The sequence below is a fragment of the Venturia canescens genome, chromosome 1 (assembly GCF_019457755.1).
Source record: "Venturia canescens isolate UGA chromosome 1, ASM1945775v1, whole genome shotgun sequence".
NCBI classification, from domain to species: domain Eukaryota; kingdom Metazoa; phylum Arthropoda; class Insecta; order Hymenoptera; family Ichneumonidae; genus Venturia; species Venturia canescens.
The window spans coordinates 4,235,208-4,257,409 of record NC_057421.1 but is presented as its reverse complement, the minus strand read 5'-3'; the positions used below and the strand labels follow the sequence as shown (position 1 = coordinate 4,257,409).

The 22,202-nt window shown below is 36.0% G+C and overlaps 4 protein-coding genes and 1 long non-coding RNA gene across 5 annotated transcripts; 2 read left to right on the top strand and 3 right to left on the bottom strand.

Annotated features, from left to right (window-relative positions):
* Positions 1-2,733: 2,733 nt before the first annotated feature.
* LOC122418869 (uncharacterized) lies at positions 2,734-4,366 on the top strand. The gene is made up of 5 exons (XM_043432956.1): positions 2,734-2,830; positions 2,912-3,086; positions 3,270-3,378; positions 3,868-3,993; positions 4,127-4,366. The coding sequence occupies exons 1-5, from the start codon at positions 2,734-2,736 to the stop codon at positions 4,289-4,291; spliced, it is 672 nt and encodes a 223-aa protein (XP_043288891.1). The 3' UTR covers positions 4,292-4,366.
* On the bottom strand, positions 4,350-9,966 carry LOC122413496 (protein brambleberry-like). Its single transcript, XM_043423884.1, has 9 exons — positions 9,789-9,966; positions 9,182-9,584; positions 7,986-8,171; positions 7,664-7,886; positions 7,080-7,376; positions 6,790-7,002; positions 6,256-6,498; positions 5,870-6,179; positions 4,350-5,753 (listed from the first exon to the last, which is right to left on the bottom strand). The coding sequence occupies exons 2-9, from the start codon at positions 9,554-9,556 to the stop codon at positions 5,612-5,614; spliced, it is 1,989 nt and encodes a 662-aa protein (XP_043279819.1). The 5' UTR covers positions 9,557-9,584; positions 9,789-9,966; the 3' UTR covers positions 4,350-5,611.
* Positions 9,967-10,298: 332 nt separating this feature from the next.
* sea (scheggia) lies at positions 10,299-15,492 on the bottom strand. Its single transcript, XM_043423083.1, has 4 exons — positions 14,704-15,492; positions 13,664-14,098; positions 12,271-12,491; positions 10,299-12,075 (listed from the first exon to the last, which is right to left on the bottom strand). Exons 1-4 carry the CDS (start codon positions 14,855-14,857, stop codon positions 11,893-11,895), a joined length of 993 nt encoding a protein of 330 aa, XP_043279018.1. The 5' UTR covers positions 14,858-15,492; the 3' UTR covers positions 10,299-11,892.
* LOC122413045 (uncharacterized) lies at positions 14,203-16,143 on the top strand. The gene is made up of 2 exons (XR_006261479.1): positions 14,203-14,559; positions 15,486-16,143. It is a non-coding gene; the product is annotated as an uncharacterized lncRNA (long non-coding RNA).
* Positions 16,144-16,773: 630 nt separating this feature from the next.
* Positions 16,774-19,904, bottom strand: Snr1 (SWI/SNF related, matrix associated, actin dependent regulator of chromatin, subfamily b, member 1). The gene is made up of 6 exons (XM_043423071.1): positions 19,469-19,904; positions 18,886-19,368; positions 18,098-18,225; positions 17,702-18,014; positions 17,157-17,333; positions 16,774-17,040 (listed from the first exon to the last, which is right to left on the bottom strand). Exons 2-6 carry the CDS (start codon positions 19,335-19,337, stop codon positions 17,001-17,003), a joined length of 1,110 nt encoding a protein of 369 aa, XP_043279006.1. The 5' UTR covers positions 19,338-19,368; positions 19,469-19,904; the 3' UTR covers positions 16,774-17,000.
* Positions 19,905-22,202: the final 2,298 nt, after the last annotated feature.

Sequence of the window (22,202 nt, the reverse complement as noted above, 5' to 3'; positions counted from 1 at the left end):
TGTCACCTTTTTAGGAAGAATTTACGAGGACACTGTGCCATCTCAAAAAAATCAATTTGGAAACACTCAATCGCTTGTTTGGCGAACACTCTAACAAAAATTTCTTTTCAAAAAGATTCTCGGAACATTCGAATCGAAAGGTCTTCCAAATCGAAGAATTTTCCAAATATTCGAAAATGTTTTATCAAGAAGTTGTTAAAACATTCTAAATCGCTCACATTCTCTACACATGCTTGATAGCGAAAACCAATTTCCTTGAATATTCACGAAAAATCGCTTACGAAGTGGGGAGCCAGCTAAAAGGAATCGAACGCTCGAACGTCAATGCTGAATTGCACCCGAATGAAAAATTCCAATGAAAATTGTAACTCGAAATGGAAGTTTCAACGATTCTAAAGTTTTGTAAAGATTTTGAAAATTCGATGGAAATAGCGTGCCACAGAGGCAACAAAATCAATTTCCATGACCACGAAATAAACTCGATTCGTTATTGAGAGCCTCGCACTGCTGGATTTTTCAAGAAACGTCACTAAATATTCAGTACCTAAAACGTTTTTTTAAATTTTCATTGCACTGTATTGGAGAAGATAAAAAAACAATCAAAGTACATGGAATAAAAAAAAATATGATGATTCTCATAATCATTGGCGAAAGGGCAAAAAATATTTTTGCATCTCTGCATTGGTCACGCTAATATAAAATATTAATTGATAAACGGACGATGATAAAAATGGTGCAATTTGTGAAACAAGAAAAAATATAGAGTCGGAACGGATCGTCGAAATAATAGCCCACATTTGCATAACGGTGCAGCGAGTCGTTCCGAAATTCGAGTCGAAAATAGTATGTCTGTTATACACGAAAAGCCGAAGTGCGGTGGTCCGCGAAAGGAAGCTGAAGAAGTGGCGTGACGACGACGTGACGGGACGACAAACCATCGTGGTTTCACTACGTCGTCATTTTCGTCGTCATCATCGTCTCCATCGGACGCGTTTCCCTCGGAGACTTATTCCCGGTCTCCACTGGTTGCTGCTCGTTCCGAGCCCCTTTTCCCTTCGTCTTTTTCTCCCAACTTCAGGACTCGTTCAACGACGATCAGGGGTCGTTTTCGTCGTGGGTCGCTCGTCTTGTACTTTGACAGACGCCTTGACAGTCCTATGCGTCGACATGTCTCCTCGACACCGTTGCTATTCTCTCCTCTTTTTACTCTCCATACTTTGTTCGGACTGACGACAACGCCAGTTGCGATGAGAACACTGAGTAAACGCGCTTTAATTCTCGTATTGTTACGAAAAAAAGGCACTGCCGTTGAGTCAATACCTTAAAACGAAAAAAATGACGCCGAATTTATTTCATGCTTGCATCTTTTCAACTAAAATCATTTATTATAATTTTCCAAATGATTTTGTATCTGAAAAGAAATCGTTTGTTCAATCGTAAGCTTTCGAGTTTTTTTCAACCGCATTCAAATTGATTTATTCACGTATTTTTCTACTTTCTTATATGATTTCCTGTTTAGTAAGAATTAGTGGGTTACAATCATTATTTTTGAAAAAGGTTAAGTCTTGAAGATGACTGTTTTAAAAATTCCGAACGATGGTATATATAAGTACAGCAAACATGGGAGGGCTCTATGAACTATAGGCAAGGATTGACGGGCCGAAACATCGAATGGGAGAAAAAAAAACAAAAACAAAGAATCCCTCGAGAAAGGTTATCTCTCGGAACGTTTCGAGGAGGAACGTTACAAGACGCAAAGATTCCTAATACGATTGATTTACGTTCTTCTCCGTAATCCGGTAGAAGGGTGAGCTTTACTTCTAAGCCTGGAGTGTAATTAATTTCGCTTTAATTGCTGCAAGATTTTTCCTAACCTAAAAAAACTTGGGAATTTTGGTTGAGAACAAAGGGCGATCACCTTATGTAATACTGATAAAGACACCACGACGCATCATTACAAATGCAAGAAATTTTATGCTTTTTAGTGTATTCTAATGTCGTATAAAAAAACAAACGAATTTCAATGACAAATTCGAACATTGATGAAACCAACAAAATGTGTTGATTAAATAAAAACATAGAAATAAATTATATTATAATTTAATATGTGTATAAATTATAAATTATAATAATAAATTAAATTATTAATTAAATAGAATAGTCTTTTCTGGGTCACACATAATTTCTGATCGTCAAATATAAAAAAAATGTTTCATTTTTCATTTCGAAGTAGAGATGTTGTCGTGAACAAAAAAAAATACAAAAAAACGAATGTTCACGTCTCCTTTTCAATACCCTCTAAAAAAAACTTTCATGCAATAAAAACGGACGATATATACGTGGGAATGCATGCACTAGAGTATACCCTTAATCGTCCGGAAGTCACTTCAGAATTAATAAAACACCCACGCACTTGTTCAACACCAAAACTTTTCGTGTCATTAAAGATGAACAAAAAAAAGAAACGATCGCTCAATTCATGGATCGACCATTCCTTTTATCGAATGAACTTTTTTGCACTGGTGTGTTTATGTCAACAAACAAAAACTATGCCGCCGACTTCACTCGTCGACATTTGTTTTTTCGATAGCACAAAAAAGCCCAAGTTGGTTGATCGCAATTTTTTTATTTATCCCTGTCATCATTTTGACGTATTCTTTTTATTTAGCGATTGAATATGTTAATATCATAGAGATCACTTGCTTGTTATTAAATCGATATCATTTATCCGAAATGGCACGTTGCAAAGCTGCCAACCATGTGAACATGATGACCGACTGTCCACCACCGTATGTCCGACACGATACTAACGGAAACGGAAATCTGTTTGGTAACCTAACCACTTTTTATTCACGATCGAAGTTTTGTACAGAATTATATGTATTGGTTTGCTATATCGTGATGGTGGCAGCACTTCCACGGGTGGAAGTTTTTCGGAATTTTGGAACTGACGACAGTAAAAAAAAAATTACCAGTAAGTGCTGCTGCGTCTATTTCGTCGGAGTTGTTTTCTTGCTCGTTGTTTCGGCCTTTGTTGTAGTCGAAGTATTTCCCTACCCTTTGAGAGCGTCATGTATCGTACGTTGGTAAGAATATTCCATTTTTAGCCCTTTCAAATATGTTATCGGTGATTTTCATAAATTTTTCATAATGAGCACATGCAAAAAAAAGAGCCGCAATGGCAGTCGATCGATGAAAATTTCACTACTATACGAACGTGTTATAATTGTGACATTATTTTTATTTAAAAAAAAAAACGGCTTCGCCAGGCATTTCAATGAGCCATGCACATTCGTTATGCAGCGGTTACGATGTCAAATACTTAAATGGACAAGTTGCAGAGACTGCGGTCTTCGCGGCAACAGGTGTCTATATTCCGTAAGCAACCGCCATTTTTTTATCCCAACTAAATATGTCGACAATCTGAGCAGACCTATGTCAACCTATGTGCAACGCATTGTTTTGCTCGGGAAATATTGAATTTTATTATAAATATTGACGAAAGCTTTTTTGGTTTCCAAAACGCCTCATCGAAAAATTTATCACAATTTTGAACGATTTGAAAAATTATTTTAAGCCTCGTTCATTTAATGTCATCAAAGAAAGACGTGTGTTGTGGAAATAATGAAAAAATCCCAATTTTCTCGAGCACTCTTCGTTCCGGTCTCCCTTACTATGAATGCACCGCTCATGCCCCTTCACTTGTCAAAATATGTGGCTCCTGCTCATAAAAACATTTTAACCCTTAAAGTGCACACTGGGTCGTTTTGACCCCATAAGCATATGGATGACGCAATAAGTGTGCACTCGAAGAGTTAAGGCTAAAGGATTTACAATTTTGCAATTTTTTGCTTCTCTGTCACCCAGTTGAGGGAAACGAATAGTTGGGAAAATGACACGATTCGTGCAACCCACCTCAGTCCGAATCTCCAATTATTCGACGACATAAAAATCGAATTCGTCCAAACGCCAAACAACACGTGCATGGCAACGGTTAGTTGGATCTGAATAAAAAACCACAAGTTCAAAGGTCAAAACCCCGTCAAGATCGAGCTGGTGTCAATAATATGCAAAATTATGCCAAAATTACATAATAATTGCAACGTTCGCCGTCTTCTTTCGTCAGGGAAAATCAACGTCGAGAGGATGGTTCGTAATGTTCGATCACGGAACGAATTATTGTAATCTTTGGAATCTCGTGAACGGAGCTGAGCTCGATACGTATCCAGGATTTAAAGGATCAACGAACGACTCCATTTGTACCCAACTTGGCACTGCGATATGCTCTTAAAATACGCTGAGTGAATGAATTTTTGTCATGGTTTTTGACGAAAAAATGTTCCTTCAAATAAGATGAAATGTGTGAAAATATTTATTCAGTCAGTTTCAAGTTCCTTAAGGAGAAAAAGTTACACAAATTTTCTTTCTACCTTTATTTCATTAAATTTATAAACGTCACCGAAATTTCGTTTTGCTTTCAAGAACGCCAGAAGCTTTGGTCGAGTTTTCTTCGTCGCTTTTCAGACTCCATGGGAGCGAATTTTTGAATGTAAAAAACGATACATATTTTTATCACAATTCAACGCGCAATCTTCGATGTTGTTGCAATTTGTTGCTAATTACGCATTTCAGTGGCGATTATTTTCTATGGTAAACAGTTGCATTATGTTTTACTGCAACAGCAAGATAATTAATTTAAGTTTTAGTAATGAGTAATCCACAGAATATTTCGTTTTTCAGAAATCACAATGATCAGAAATACAAATTGAAATATAGATATTATCTTACGAGGTAAAATACATGAATCTGCCAATGAAGATAACTGTCACAAATAGTTCATCAAAAACATTCAATAATCCATTACAAGTTTTACAATTTGTAACTATTTTTATTTTGCTTGAAAACCTTAAAAATCTAATTATGCCTAAATCCTAATTCGGATTAAAACTGCATGAGCCAAAAAAATTGTATACAATATTGAGCAACTCATAACAAACTTCAAGTAAATTTTATAAGTTCGAGTATGGTTTTCCTCATTGTTCGTTTATGACAAATTTGATCAATTAATACGTTCGTTCTCAGAGAAAAAAAATCTTACAACATATTAAGAAGAATGATCATTCGATTACCCCATTTCCATTTGAGCTCAAAATTTGTATTGAGTAATTGCAATCCCAAGTATAGAGTTGAATAAATAGAAAAATACATTATCAGAATATTCTCTGCGAAGAAACAACTCGCGTAGTAGTAATATTCACTGGTATTGTGTAATAATTTATCGTGGCTAATTGAAAAATCAGCGTGACTGCAATTCACGTCGCGACAATATCTACAAACGAGTTGCCATGGCAGATTAAAACATCACAGGACCTATAGCTAAAAATACTCTTAAATACTATTAGAACATGAACGAAATCCTGTTCGTCATAAAAATCGATATCTTAAGTTCAATTAAGTTAATCAGCTCACGTAAGCTTCGAAACTGTACAAATCAAACGATTTTGACGTCTGAGTAAATTTGCGGAAAGAAGTCAAGCCTGTTCAGATTAGTGTTCGCAAATCTTGTTATCACTATTTTTACGGTTCCCTGCATTCAAACTGATTGCTTATCTCAATCGCCCATTATCGAAGAACCTGTTCTATGTCTTGCACAGAACAGCCCTCCAACTGCGGCTCGACAACGACATTTTGACCCACTCTTGGTCAAAGCTACGCACAAACTTCGCGGTTGCTTCATGTTATTGGGCGTTGTGCTGAAAACATATAAATACTCACTTAAAATCAATGATAACAAAGGCCATATTGAAAATCGGGTCAATAATTCAGTACGGAAAATTCCGAATAGATTTTTTCTTGTTCTATGATTCACCTTCTTGAGTCTGACGATTCGTAACCGGAATTGCGCGACGGTGACGTGTTTCGGCCCAATATCCGACGTCGCAAATCTCTCGCATCGACAAGACTTTCAGAGTCATCTAACACGTGTTGTTTCTCATACGTTGTGGAATTTTCAAAATCTGTGCTTTCCTCAGACATGCTGGGAAACTCGTGTCCGTAATCCATAACGAGATCTTCACGAGCCTTTTTTGTTGGCAAATAAGAACACGAGAGTTCTTCGACCGGGGCTGAATTTTGTTGACACCACGAAGCAGCATTTTGTAGAATCAGGACAGTTTTATCTGAACGGAAAAGTGAAGGATAAACTATATAAACCGGTTGAGAACTTGTCGAAATGATCGTAGGGAATTCTCGTACTTTTGCAATTGACGAACTTTTGAATAATCGATCGGAATAATCCTCCAATTGCTTTCAAAAGGCGAATATGAATTTTCGGCTTTGCGACTATGGGCGACATTTCCGGGGAAGATGATCGTTTATGATAGGTGTCGGCTCTTCCATTTCTGTTCCCGCTCATTTCTTCGCTCCGGTGGCTCGAAAAATCCATCGACTTTTTACTGGGCCCAAACAAGTACTGTACCGTGGCCATCAAATAGTGCACTGAGAAGTCAAGAAATAAACCTTTAGCTATTCTGTCGATAAATTGCAAATTATAAATTTAAACATTATTGAATTAACACGTTAAATTACAAAAAGCATTCTTTGTTTGCCGTGTTATTGAAAATTGTCCCCTTTCAATTGAGCAAAGATGTCAAAATTATGATGAAGCTATAAAAAAAGAACAACTGGCAAAACACTTAATGAGATAGTCGTTTTTACGAATTTTATTAATCGGGTATACGAGCCTTTAAAAACTTATGACTGATTGAAAATGAATTTTTTAATACTTACTTCCCGTAATCATGAATATCAACACTGTTATTGAAGTGAAATCAAGTGAAGCTTCCATTCCATGCTTTAAGAAAGTCATCAGATTCACAGGTATTATTCCCATTATTGTAGCTCTCGTTGTAAACGGAGTTTGTAAAAAGGAAGCGACAATCATCGCTCCGAGTAAGTAAATGACGTGGAGCACAGTTCTGTAAACTTTGTTGAATTGTTCACCTGCAACAATGGCATGATTTTTTGATTTAATTAAAAATCGACAGTTTTTTCATGATTGAATTTCAATATTCACTTACTTGTGTCTCCGATGTATTCAGTGATCCAGCCTAATTTTTCATCGACTTCACTACGCATCGATTCAGTCACGTTCCATATAAAGTGGATGGTCTCGTTAATTTTTCCGAGTTTCTCGAGCGTCTGTTCGTATTGAGCGGCAGCTTCGGCATTTTGCTCAACTATACGATTCGTACTCGATTCAATTTTGTCCCATATCAACTGCGCCTGATCTTGAATTTTCATCAAATCTTCGAGAACTTCGTCGTGGTTCGCGTGCTGCTCCATCGCTTGATTCATCAGGTCTGCACTTGATTTTTCTGCAATTTTTGAACATAATTATATTTTTTACTGTTTCAATTGTCAGTGTCCAGTTTACCATTACTCTTACGGTTTATTAATTTTAATGCTTTTAAAGATTATAATTTTTCGCTAAGCTCCATTTAAGAATACCTTGAAAAAGATACAGTACAACAATTAATGATGAATCACTTTATTTAATAACTTGATCAATTGATGATAATGATCGATTTTTTACTGGTAAAAAATGATATAATGGAAATAATTGCTACTGTAAATTACAGTGAATAATTGACAAATAATTTACCCAATTTTGCTTTGATATCTGCTGCCAAACGAGCAAGTTCTGCATGCCCTGCTCTTATGAGAGCTTTCTCGTTGTTCAATTGGCGTAAATTGCTCGAAACCAAATTGTGAGCTGTAGTTTGAGCGTCACGTAAATACTGTTGTTGCTCCAACAACGCTTTATTCCCCTCGGAGAGTGAACCCAAAGCTTCCAGAGTTTGATCCTCCAAACGCTGCTGGCTTTCCTGAAAATTAATAAAATTATTTGTAGAAATATTAATTTATGTTGCATTTGCAAATAAAAAAATATATTTTCACAATTTATATCCTCCGCCAACTTATACCTTCAAGGAACCCAGAGCTTTGATCTGCGAATGAGCTGTTTGCATCAATTTATTGACCGTCAATTCTGTGAGTGCACGGAATTGTGTACTACGAGCAGTGTAACAAACTGCTCTTGCTCTGTTGCTCATCAAATGATAGGCATTCCACATATCTGCATCCATTTCGGTCGTACATTGTTTCAGAGTCTGTAATCCAGGAGAAAGTCAAATTTAGCAAAAAAAAATTTTGTAATCATTTTACAACAGTTGATAATATGTGCATTCATTTACATTGTAGAAATAACATATTGAGAGGTACGGAGAGTTACATAAAACGACTATTTTTATACTCTTAAAGGAAATCTTTTTAAAATTCGGAAAATGTCTCTGATGAGTAACCCATGGCACAGCAATGATTCACGAGAGATACAGAATACTTTTGAGTATCACTTTTGCTCAAAATTGAGTTTTATAAATTTTATTATTTGCTCTGCAGTTTGTAAAAGTATTTCACTGTGATATGAAAAAAATTTTTTGAAGTTCTGAGAGCAATTTGAAAAAATTCACTACCACAAATTTACTTTTATCTGATTGATCAGAAACCTCACTCTCTGAATACTCTTCGACTACTGAGCGTGAAAAAATCTTTGAGGGGGTCTGAGTTGGAAACTTGTAGAGGGGGAGTAGCAATTTCGTGCATGCAAGAGTTTCACATAAACGAGTTTCATATACAGAAAGCAAAATAACTTGTGCTGCTTGACTACTTCCAAAAGTTTAATTATTTACATGCAAAGAAAACGGAAATGTTCAGCTTCGGTACTTATTGAGAATTTTCTAAAAATTTCGAGATAAAAATGAATGAAACCAACAATAATAAAAAATTATGTAATGACAGAAATATGGAAAAAAATGAAATAAATTATAAATCTAATTTGCAGTTTTGACTAAAAATTTAAAGAAAATATTAATAGGTTCCAGTTCACAAGCACTCCACACTCTCTAAACATTTTTCAACTACTGAGTGAGAAAGGAATATTTGAAGGGGTCAAAATTGAGATTTACAGAGGGGGAGAGTTGCAAGTTCGAACAAGTCCAAGTACCAACCCCCTTCAGAATGAGTCACAGCCCTGTGGGCCCTTCAAAAGCAATTGGGCATCAAAGGTTGCTTGTTCTCTGTAGCATCAGGGTTGCCTGTGCAGTCTGACATTTTTATTTACCATTTCTTCGGTGCAGGGAAATAATTTTCTGCCCTCGACAGTACTTTGACAATTGAGCAAGTTGACGCTGAGTTTGGCTAATTCTTCTTCAGACATTTCGCCGCATGAAGTTTTTATCTTCATCACAACTTTGTGCTGACAGGTTTGCAGAGGTGAAGAGATTTGTAAATCTGTGAATTTTGCAGCTTCTTGCAAAAACTTTTCATCCTCCGTCATAGACTCATACGGAATGGAGATAAGAGGTACACCATCGGCTACTAGAACTGTTGATTCTTCCACAGGTTTGCTCCATAACCAATTCAACAAAGTTGCACTTTGAGTTTGTTGCAACAAAAATATTGCAACAAACAAAATGGACTTCATTCTTAACGTCATAGTGTTTCAATTTCACCGACTTTCAATGCTGGAATAATAATATTCATTTTTACACTTTGACGATTTTGTTACCTGTGAGTCTGATAAGTTTATCAGTGCGAAATTCGCATTGTTACATAACAATCGCGGATGATTCGGCTATTTGGAAAAATTGCAGCAGCCAGATCGTGTGGGGTTAACGAGTAATTTCGTTAAACGTTCATCCGACGAATCAAATTTTCGATAAACTTACCAACTCGAAAAACTATCAGATGCACAGTATAATTTTCCACAAAAAATTCTACCATCCAGTTGTTAAACGTCATAGAAAATTTTCGATATAAATAGATTTCATGCGTCAAAACAACTGAAACACTTCGCTGACATTCGAATTCGTAACGGTCAAAAGTTACGGCAATTTGAGCGGGTTGAAACTTGTCAAAAAACACGCGAAAATCAAGATATACGTAAACACGTATATATATAGAACGTTCAATCGTAATTTTCGATTTATATGGAAGATGGCAGAATGGTGCTTTTCTCAATAAAGTGAAAAAGCGCGGAGAATTTAAAAAATGTCTTCCACTGAAAAATCTCCAAAATTGAAATTACTTACAAAGACATTCTTCAAGTTTGTTTAACGCCAAAATCAAGACATTTATTTATACTATAATAATGAATATCAAAATACTGAGAAAACTTGGTGTTTTTCTTTGCAAGGATCAAAAGAACAGGATTAGACGTTCCAATAAAATAACATACATACAGGATAAACAATACCACTGTTTATTGCAATATTCAGGTTCGAAAAATCGGGAGGATCGCGAGAAAAAAAAACGTTCGCAACACTCGTCGAGGATCCGCAGGAAATAACTCTGCGTGCAGATAGAATTTGTCTTATTTTTGTAAATAATAGTTGTAAAATATGTGTATAATATTCTCGCTTTGACATGAGAGGCTTTTGGTTTCGTACACCGAATAGATGAAAAATATACAATAATCTCTTTTAAGTGTATACAAAATTGCATCAATATTGACTATTGTGCTGGAATGTTCTCTCTCGTATGGAATAAACACTTTTGTACACGCTCGGACATTATATTGGCTCGTACATATATTAATATATATATATATATTTTTTTCTCAGACATAATTTGGGCGACGTTTTTTCCTAACACGAACTAACACTAACTCTAACTAAGATACAGTGGCACTCGATTCAACTCCGAGAATCTGATAAACATACATTTTTGTAGGCACGATTCACATTGAGCATGTGAATTTATTTTGTTTACGAATTCGAGTTTATTTTTGGCTTTCATTAAATGAAGTGCAATGAAAACTTCTTCGGGTGTACGGCATCAAGAATAGCGATATTTAACGAGGCTTTTCGATATTGGTATCTAAAAGTTGAGACAAAAATTTTTAAATCTAGCAAATTCGTAAAAAAATCCAAATCCCTTTCGTACGTCGTTGTTTTGATAATTTATTAATAGAGCGCTTTTAATTATCTGTAAGATTCCAATTGCTTGTTGTGTCACGATTTCGAAGTTTCAAACAAAATTAAATTTATGTAATGCATCAATTGAAAATTGCTTTGAAATATCGTTGTTTTGTAGCCTCATAAATCGAGTACTAGAGATTTGTTATAAAATTACGAATCTCATTGCTGTTTCATGAAAATGGGAAAAATAGAATTTCCCCAAATCCGCGATCACTCGATACGTACAGTATTCTGATATTTTTCGTGCATCGTTGTTCCGGTGATTGACCAGTAGCACTGACTGATCAATGGCAATAGTTACCCAGGACTCATCACCAAAATTTTCAAATATAAATTGCGAAAAATCAATAATTTCATACATTCGTTTCGAAGAATCCGAATGACCGTGTTATCTCAATATTTCAAGCACAAATCAGTAGAGTGGTAAACATTTTAAAATCGATACGTCCCTCGCTATTTATGGAACGTATCGGAATAAAAACATTCCAATGAATGCACTCTGAAATGTTGCCCCGATTAAAACTGCAATCCCGGGTACTTAATACTATCAGACTTTCGGTCAGATTTTAGCTAGGCTTTCGGTTATGGGGACTTTAGGATTGTCCGATCGATAATCTACGTTACTTGTGTAACTCGAAAATGTAGCTTCGTACAGAATCGAGTCCAATAACCGACCTTCCGTCTCGGAGTTGTATATATGTTTTTGTATATATATATATATATATGTATCTATATACATAGCTATGTGTTTGTGTCCTACGAAAAACCGCGTGTATACAAATTTGTTTTATATGTACATTGAGTGCCGCACCAGCGACACCGCGAAAATATGATTCTTTCTCGACGTCATCGCTCAGGGCCAAAATTTGTTAAAGAGATCCATAAACGAGTCATAAATCATAAATGTTATTGCAACGTCGAGGCAAACTCTTCCTAATCTTGGTACAGTTCCTTTGTAAAAAGCTCGTGGTCCCTCATTCTTCCATATTTGTACCGCGCAATCGACACTTCCTTTGTATTTCGAAGCTTCCAAACCCTGTAAGAAAAAAAAACAATTAATTTTCTGGAATTTATCTCGTCTCATAATTTGTACTTTGATTCGAAAATTAAGATGAAAAATAAGTTTTTATCAAGGCAATGCTACCGAACCGATCGTCCAAATTTATCTAATTTCCAAGCAGATTTCTTTCCAAGATTTCTAATGATTGCGCAATACTTTTGGTATCATTACCTGCATCCTGGTTTTCACGACGTCTATTGGGGTGTTACCAAAAACGGATGCCGCGCCAGCGCAAGCACCGAAAAAACCGACAACGAGTTTTGGTACACTCTTGTTATTGTCACCTCCTCTGTACCAATCCTTCATCGTTTCCATGACGAAGAAACGAATGGCCTGATTGGAACCTTGTTTCATGATAGTTGGCACAACTCCCTGATAGACTCCTTTGAATCCTGAAAGGAAAAAATCACTTTTTATGCAACGCGGAGAAGTCTTACATTGCGAGACGAGTAACTCGAGACTTTTCTTCGTATGACATCGTTCGTTGTCTACATTTTCGTGTTCTAATTTTTCTCTTTATTAACATTCAAGGTCAATCTCGTTCCAAGACAATTTACTTTATTGAACAAAGTTCTGTGTGTTTTGTAATGCAGTGAAATATGGGCATTGGCTGATGGCTCCTCTTCTTGAGAAATTCATGATAAAACCAAGATTACACGTGTTTGCATGTATATGATTAATTTCGCTCGATTTCTTATCGGACTTTCGGACCCCTCGCAAACTTTTGTTGCGTAAGAGCCTCCGCGAGTCCGCATAAGTTAATGAAACGAGTTCAAACCACTTGCAATTCAAATGAACCCTGAGTATCCTCAGACATCCATTCAATATTTTCGGAAAATATTTAATTAGCATAAAAGGACTTAGTTTCCGAAACTCTTGTATTAGTGACGTCAGAGGAATAATATTGTGCGAATGAATACCACGTCAGAAATAAAAGAATAGCGCATTGTACTCAAGTGCTATTTATATTCATGTAATTTTAGGTCAAGCTATCGTGAACCAAAAATTTTTACGACAGTCTCGTGATAACAGTCTCACATTTTTCGCAATGTCATCCGTGATTTCGATTTATTGAGCTTCGAACCGTTCATTGCGAAGTAAATATGATGTTGATGTAAAAAACTTGCCAAAAAGTGCATATTTCTTGATTCGTCGCCCAAAAATCTGTATTAAAATTTTTTCTATAAACAAAATACAACTTATGATTTGAAAAATAAAAAATTTAGTTTATCAAACTAAGTACACACTGCAAAATTAATAAAAATACATTTTTGTGCTTATGAAAATTGTTCTTACGAATACATCATAATTAATAATGGATTTAAAAAAAAATTCCTTCGTTAGCAATTTCTCACAAGGAAAGAAAAAGAATTCTAACAATTGAATGTTTCTTCATGGATAATGAATTATTGAGAGCATTCATTTCCATACACCAACGACCCAATTGTTTAAATTGTTGTTCCTCTCTCAAATAAAATGACCGGTTTCCTAAGCCATGTACTAGAAACACAAAAAATGTGTATGTTCCAACCTAGAAAATGTATATTCGAAAAAAGCAACTGACCATGTTCTTTGACGATGAGCCCGACGCCATGAAAGAATCCTCGAAATCTGGGATTCGCAGAACGCTGGTCATTGATAAACTTGACTTTGACAGTTTCCATGGGAGTGACGGCAAAAATGGCTTCACAAATTCCAGCGCAGAGACCGGCGAGAAGTCTCCTCTGTGGGTTGAGTTTTCCATCGGCGTCAACAAGTTGTTTCTTGACTGTTTCAAATGAACCAAAACGTACGGCCGATTTAGGGATCGAACCGTAGAGAAGGACCGACAAGCCACGGTAGAGGCCAAAAAAACCATTTGTTTTTACGGTTTTATTAACACAGTCGAATATTCCATTGTACTGTTTGCCTGCTCCTGTTTTGCCATCGAGTTGCAATTGTGTTTTGACGTATTCGGTGGGATAAGTGATGCAAATTTCTATGCCACCGGTAATACCGCCTGAAATTATATGTTAATTTTATTTTACGTACTATCTCATGCGTGACCTTGACACGTCAACTGTCAAGGATTTTGAGAGGTTAGGTTCGCCCGGTCTGGTCCTCGCGAAGCCGGGAAAACAAGTTTACCAAACAATTCGAACGTACGGAAAAAAAAACATTCCCCCGAATATCTTACGATTCAGTTACGTCATAGATATAGGATTTTATTGATCCGCTAATCTCGAATATTCCTCAAATATGCGATATCCTTTATTTTTTCATAATACCACACCGCTGGTATACGAAGAAAATCAAAATCTAGTAGATTCTACAATATAGAGCACACATTCCATCGATGTGAAAGTTATTCAGACAAGTTTCAGAGTAATGACGGTTTTCGTAACAAAATATTGATTTCGTAATGCCATCAAGAATTCACGGTTTTTTCTTTCTATCATAAGGTCAATATGAGGAAAAATAGTAAGTATCCGATGGAAGAAAATAGAAAAGGAACTGAGTATCATGGGGAAATCCCGAAAAAAATTAAATTGAATTAAAAAAATATACATATTTTCAGAATATTGTAGGGACCGAAATAAATGTGTAAAATACAACGTAACATACCAGCTATAATTCCTTTTACTCCGACGTTCGTAGTTCCAGCGGACGCTGCTGCTCCGTTGTCCTGCAGCCAGGGTCTCCTTGGAAAGGGATTACCGGCGTATCTTTTTGGACCACGTGTCCCGAAAATTTCTTTTCCCAACCAAACAGGATCCATATTTTTTAAATCGTTTTTTGGATTAATTCCGGGGATTAAAAATTAAAGATTTCGTCCTTTCTCCACGGCGACATGCCACCTTCGACCGCCGGAGGAGAACTAACGAACAGACGACGATCGACAAGTGTCGCGCGCGCCCGGAGAATGAAAAATTTGTGAAATCGTGGAGAAAAAAAATAAAAGTTAGGAATTAAATGTTCGTTCCCCTCTCTTTCTCAGCCGAGAGTCATTCGATCTTAATCGCAATTGCCGTCCGTTCCTTCTGTTATTTTCTTGCTGAACGCTTCTTTTTTTTTTTTAAAGCCTCATTGTTGCTGACTCTTATCAATAGAGCGACTCTTCAAATCGTCTCTTCTCCCTCGTCTGCTCACACTCCCACTTTGTCTTGCTCGTACACATATAAAAGTTCGTGACTTAGCTCGATGGTTATTAGCTGACGTTTTTTTGCACTCGACTTCAGATTTCTCACAATATTTATATTTAGAACATCTCGAAATTTTTCATGCTGATCGATCCACATCGCACGAATGATATATTTTGTCGTTTTCACAATATCTGTATTTTATTCGAAATGTTCCGAGTATTTGTATATTTCTTATTTATTTTCGAATTTTAATAACTTTTCCAGAAATTTCAGCTACATTTAAGTCACCATCCGGAAAAATCCTCGTTATCAACTGTACAAAAAGACGACGAAGTTTCATTTGGTTCCAAGCCTTCGCGTCGTACGCCTGTCACGTCTGGACATTTTAAGCAGCAGCAATTAAATTCGATACTAGTGTTTACTGTAAAATAGTACACACAAGTCATGTTTGAGTATCGGCTAAAATTATCGAAGAAAAACTATGCAGTCGCTTTTTGGAATTCGACCCAATACTAAAACTCGAAAATAAAAAATCTGTTTCGAAAGACCGAAAAGTTACGCGATAATTTGTGTACAAAAAAATGTTTGGTTAAAAATATCGATTCTTTCTTCGAACGATGACTCACAAGGAGAGAAAAAAGAATTACGATCGCGTTATACGAAAAACGAAAATTTACGTAGTATTTAATCCCCATATTCTGCTGGAAAAACAGTAGAAATCCCTGCATTTTGAATGCCCGAAGCAAGAAAACAAACGTATGTGAAAGATAGCCCCGAGCAAAGTCCATAGTTGATGTGTTTCGTTGCAGCAATGCGTGCTCGGATCGCATCATACTTCTCAGTTGTCAATAGCAGAAAGGAACAATTTTTGACTATTTGTATGCACGAAAAATTCGTAATTTCAAGTTTTTGTTATAAATTTTTTTTGTAATCCTCTTTTAAATATTCAGAATTTATAATGATTTATTTCAAACAATCAAAGTGAATCCTTCAAAATTTTGTGATATAATTTTTCTATTGTTTGGGAAAAATACGTACGTTGGTAATTTAATGGAACGTAAGCCGAAATAAAGATTAAACTTATCTCGAAAAAACTCCTCAGGCTTTCAATTGCTCGTGTTCAAGAGCCAGAACACGAGTGTAGAAACCACAACCCGTATTAGTGCATTTTTATCAAACTCATGTTCTGAAACACCTGTTGTTCTTAGTCACAGTTTAAGCGTCGAAAGTGAGGCGACGGGGTCATGAAATATAATTATTATGAAAATAAAATGTTTGAATTCAACTGAAGTATTGAAGTATTGAAGTGCACAATTTTTTTTGCAAAACAGTTTATTCTCCCAAATGAAATTTGAGAGCGAATTTCGAATTTTTCATACGAAAATTATCTGATCCATTCGGTAATTTGACGAATAAACGTTGATAAATATAAAATGAGAATTTGGGTGTATTTCAACAATACAAACTCAAAAACCATGAGGATTAGTGCCGAGGCTGACAGGAAACGGATTCAGTAAATCCATATGAAAATTGACTGCACTCCTTTTCCCTCTTTAGGTTTACTTTTTTGTTTTTATTGAAAAGTTGGCAAAGCGTAAATATTAACGCTTGATATAAATGATATCAGTAAGAATTAATATTCAGGGAAGTTTTCGAGGATGGGAATGTTTTCCTGATCCTTAAATTCTCTGACGACAACGAGATGGTTGCGAAGAGGCGAGAATAATTTAGTCGGTCGGTTTATCCTGTTTATTTCGTTTCTACATCCGCATCCACAATTTACCAACCTGGTGTGGTGTTCGCTAATCGTCGCATACGTCTGAAAACGGAAATATATTTTGATGAGGCCACTCAATTTTCGGAAAAAGGATTGAAAAAATGGCGGAAATAAAAAGGTTTATATATTGAAATTCGAGGTTTTGGTTTCTTCCATACCGAGTATTTCGGTCTTGGTCTCGTATCTTTTTCTCCATTTCAGCATCCGTCAGTGTCTCGAGGAAAGGTGCCCATTGGTCTGCCTCGGATGGCGGTCTGAACGGAACTTCAACCGTAGGTAAGGGAGCCTCTGAAAAAGCGTACGTTCTCTGGTGCCAGGACAGTTGTCCACGAACGCTTAACGAATTTCGTTACGTTAAAATCTTCCTTTTTGATTTAGCAACCAACGGAGAACTAATATTTTTTGATTATTTTAATAAAAAAAAAATGCCATGAAACAATATTAAACCATACTTATTTTGTTAAAGAATACAAAATTACTAAAAGGGAAAATTCTCAAAAAATCGCTGTGCATTTACGCACTGTTCTTTTGGAAATTTCGAGGCGTTTGTGATAGAATATAAGGAAAAAGTTCGCGAAAATTTGATGCGTCAAATCGTAATTTTAGAAAAATTTTACAAAATTTGTTGTAGTAGAACTTTTAAAAATGTTTCTACCAAGGTATGTTGTTTTTTCATCAAAAAGATATTGAGAAATTTGTTTACCTGTATGCAATAGCAGTTACGAACTCACCGCCGAGTCCAAGTTCGGCACAGAGTTTCATAGCAAATTTTTCTGGGTTATTTTCTTTCTCAGACATATCCCATTCGACCTGATCAACGAGACTCGTATTGCCAACGTGTATATTGAGTTTTATGATTACTCTTTGATCGCACTGATCCTCGATCAAGGATTCTTGTGGGAAAGCCTCTATTTGCTGTCGTATTGCTTGAGCAATAGCTGGTACAAATGTCAATGGATTCAAATCTAAATCGTCACACAAAACTTCAGCAAACTGTTCGGGAGTTATGAGGCTTTCTAAGAAAAGAAAGAAGTTTATGGAGTCACACATCAATAAGCATTTTTTTAACTCACAATTTCATTCTTTCAAAAAACCTCACCGTTTTTGTTCCACGTAAATGTGTCCCGTAACTTCTGACCTTCGATTTCCATGTCCAAACGTATTGGTACCAACATCTCTTGCTGAGCTGCATTTTCCAGATTTGCTGTGGGATCTGTGTCGTCGAAACTAGAAACGAGGATTCAGAAATATGAACATTGAAAATCTTCTTGGTTATTCAAATAATTTACAGTGTATAAAAGTTGAATGTATTTATTCTAAAAGGAATGTCACCCAATGTGTCTGGATGTAGTAAACATAGTTGAAGTACTCCATGACAAATTTATCTTTCATATCATTTAACCTAAATTCATACATAAAAACCAGTGTATCAAACAAGAACGTTTTCATTTTGGTCCAGAAAGGCGAAAAGAATCTTTCGATTTTCACTAATTACAATTGCATTCAACAGAAAAAAAGTTTGAAGATGAAAAATGAATAGGACTAGTATGAAAGATATATTTCAAACTCTGCACTTATACAAGACGAGCTATCAATTAATAGCTACCAACAGGGTGGTTTACCCTATGAAATTGATCGATAAAATTATGAAAATCATATTCTTTGCAATAGTATTTTCATTGTGAAAAAAATATTTTGACTTTCATGTTTCAAAGTTTTTTTAGAAAGAATGAAAAAATATTTTTCAGCATCAAATAAAATATTAAAAGTCGTTTTATTTATACTATTTCGGTTCAAGAAAATTATTCTCCCTAATGTGTATTTAACCCATGGAATCTGTCAGAATGAGAAAGTCGAGGACTATGGATTTTTTAAAATAACTCTCACCAAAGGGGGAACGTTCTGACTTTTTTGTTGTGAACTCTGTTGCGATTGATAGGAGTGGCTTGAGGCACAGCGTCAAGATGAGAACTGTTGGGTAAACTCGGAACCCAGGCCATAGATTTTTTTGATTTTCCTTCTCTGGGTGCCGGTGGTTCGGTCGAATGAACCGAAACTGCTTTGTACTTGTCGTCGTTGCCCTCAATAATATCCTCGACTTCACTGGCTCTGAGCAACGAGACGCTCGAAGCCAAAACGTGTTGGCTGAGGCCGAGTTCAACCAATTTTTTCCTTTCGTCATTGGTGATGGACCGGCGAAACATTCCTGGATAACGTTTGTACAAAGATCCACGGAAAAGGCGAAGATAATTGCCCACCTCCGATCCGATACAATAATATTCTCCATTTTCTTCAACTTGAAAACTTATCGGTTTATCGCCGTACGTACGCAAGGCCATTTTTAAAATTACGTGTTTTTATCCGGCTTTCCTAGATTGAGAAAAAAAGTTTGACATTTTTCAATACCGAAATAACTTTGTTTCCACCTTTCATATTTTAATCATTAATATTTCCCAAGAATGATACTTACAAAAGTTAATTTTCATTGGTATTATCAATTAAACCATCAAAATAATTCTTTTTATATATCATCAAAGTAACGCAGTACGTTTTTATAAAAAAAACGGAATCTTAACCACACTTTTTCGTGCTTTTCCGCTTGTCAATAGAGCAAAACAGCGTCGGTTAGAAGAGCAGTCCATATATCCATAAGGATCTTTTGTGCCGACCAGTGCCGACTTTAGGTTATTGACACATATCCTCAGCGTTAGTTCTCAAACGCGGTGGCGCTGATGGCCGCATTTCATATTTCATTCTCGCTCTCGCTTCCTCCCGTAGGCTTGTGCCACGGACTTGTGCCAAGAAGGAGACTCCGACCATGAACTCCAACCACTCCTCTTGGCCGAAGCAGATGATAAACCAATGGCCAGTCTAGGTATAGATTTACGTACCGGATGGCCGGGAATCTAGCCAAATTGAAGAACAAGAAGAAGAAGGAGACTACTCTAGCAACTCTAGTCCCCCTGGCTTATACGCTGGAGACATCATGACGTCCTTTCTGCTTTATATAATGGTCTATATCACTCACCGCCCCGTCTCATCAAAGAGTATATGTGACAATAATTTCATTTGAATATATTTTTTGAAAAAATAAGTACTTGCGTACGAGCAGTTTTTATTATTGTTCGAATTATATACAAAAATTAAAATGGTTATTTTTGACACGATGGTTCTCCTCTACCTCTGTGAAAGAAGTTGACTCGTGTTTTTCAACTCACCTTTTTTGAAATCATGAAAGTACTTATTTTTCATTTAAATTCATACAACCGATTCTCAATCGATCGACTCTGAGTACTTTCTTTATTATAAAATCTATATTTGCTTTGTCGGGCGTCCCTAGTAGTCGGGTAATATTTTTGGCAAAACACTTATTTCTTGGTCTAGTATGGCGCAGTATCCAGTGTGTGAGTTAACGTCTTGTGAATGAACTCATGAAACTTGTTCTTCAAAATTGATTTAGTATAATTACAACATTCGGGATGATACCACGGAAGGTATTTAAAATACCATTTATTCGAAAGTAAAACTGATCCTTGCCGCGATGACGTGTTAAGGTGATCTATCACTTGAGCGAGTGCGCGAGAGAAATAGCTGCAAAATCGTTGCACGTTTTACTCGGACATCGTTGATTTTTTGAGAAAAATAAAAGTTACATCTTGTTCTCTAATAAAATGAGAATAGCGTGTAACTCATATTTTCTTTCAAATATCAACCTACTCGGAATAAAACGTGTGCAGCAGGATTTTTATCGACTGAACAATAACTGAAAGATAATTCATGAAACTCTGAAAGGCTTCGAACTTTTACCACGAAGAAACAATCCTCTTATTCGAGTTTTTAATACGTTCTGTGTGTTGCTTTTGATGCTTCCCTCACTCTCAATGTTAGTCCAAACGGAAAATTCTTCCTCTTCAAATCTTGCTGTGACTTGGATGTATATAGTGTCAAGATTAAAAAACTGCAGCGCAAAAGAAAAGTCAGCGCGAGTCCTGCCGTACTCTTATATACGCGAATATGCCGGTTTTATGACGTCACGCAATGTTCAAACGGCTCTCACAGACAAACCATTTGATGGAAAGATCTGAAAATTGGTGACGATTTTTTTTCAATTTTTCTCTTTCCATTGGTCCTTGTTGCAAGTGAATCCGTCCAGTTGATCCCGAGATTCATATTACAGACTACAATTCACATTTTTCTATTATATTTTCAAATAAATAATGCAACTATACATACGGGCTATTGACAAATACATGGCTATGCCATCAATAATTCAAATCTCGGAGATTTGAATTGTTCAAGAGTTGTATGCATAATTGCTTATTCTACGGATTGCTTATTTATCACAAGAAAGATTTGGCGCGATTCTGTCAATTATAATCGATCGATGTCTTTAATTTGAATCAATGTACCAGTTGAAACTGTGCAAGATTCCATGGGCCATTTCTTTTCTTATGAAAGCCTTTAAGAGTCGATAAAAACAATACCTCTTACCATGGATGAATGTCACATCCGATTATTGCACCTTAATTGAACACGAATATCTGCACGGGTAAAATGAATGCCACGTCGACAAGTTCCTAATTCGAGAATATTCTGAATAATCTCAAAGAATATTTCTTCTCTGCCAATATAGCGAGTAGCTATTCCCGATTAAAATATTTTCTGCGAAGTCATTACCATAGTTGGTGCGATACTGACCAAGGTTCTTTTTCAAAACAATCGTCATATCGGCTCGTTTAACAATACTTTTCATAAGGTTTTGTTTCCAGCTTTTGTTTGCTGGAGTTCTTCGATTTTACCGATTTTATTGTTTCACACAAAATGTATGTGTTCGTATGCTAAGGCACGTCCATGTTTGTTCATTTTTTTCAAATTACCTGATTTCACATAAAAGCGAAGATCGAATGTTCGATTTTCAACATGCTTATTTAAATATCGAGAATATTTCAAACCAGCTGACTTATGGTGTTGTTAAACACTCCACCGTTTATGTCGTTATTACTCGTTATCTTCAAATAAGTGTTTTTCTTCTTCCATTCCCAAGAGATTTTCACCGGTAAAAAAGATTTCTTAAGACATCATTGATGTGTCTAAAAACATATTTTCTTATTCTCGTTTTTGGCTCTTTTAAGTTTGGAGGATCCTATTTCATTAAATTCAAATCGTCGCACAGGGAGTGTGCTTGCCATAACAGCCTATGTATA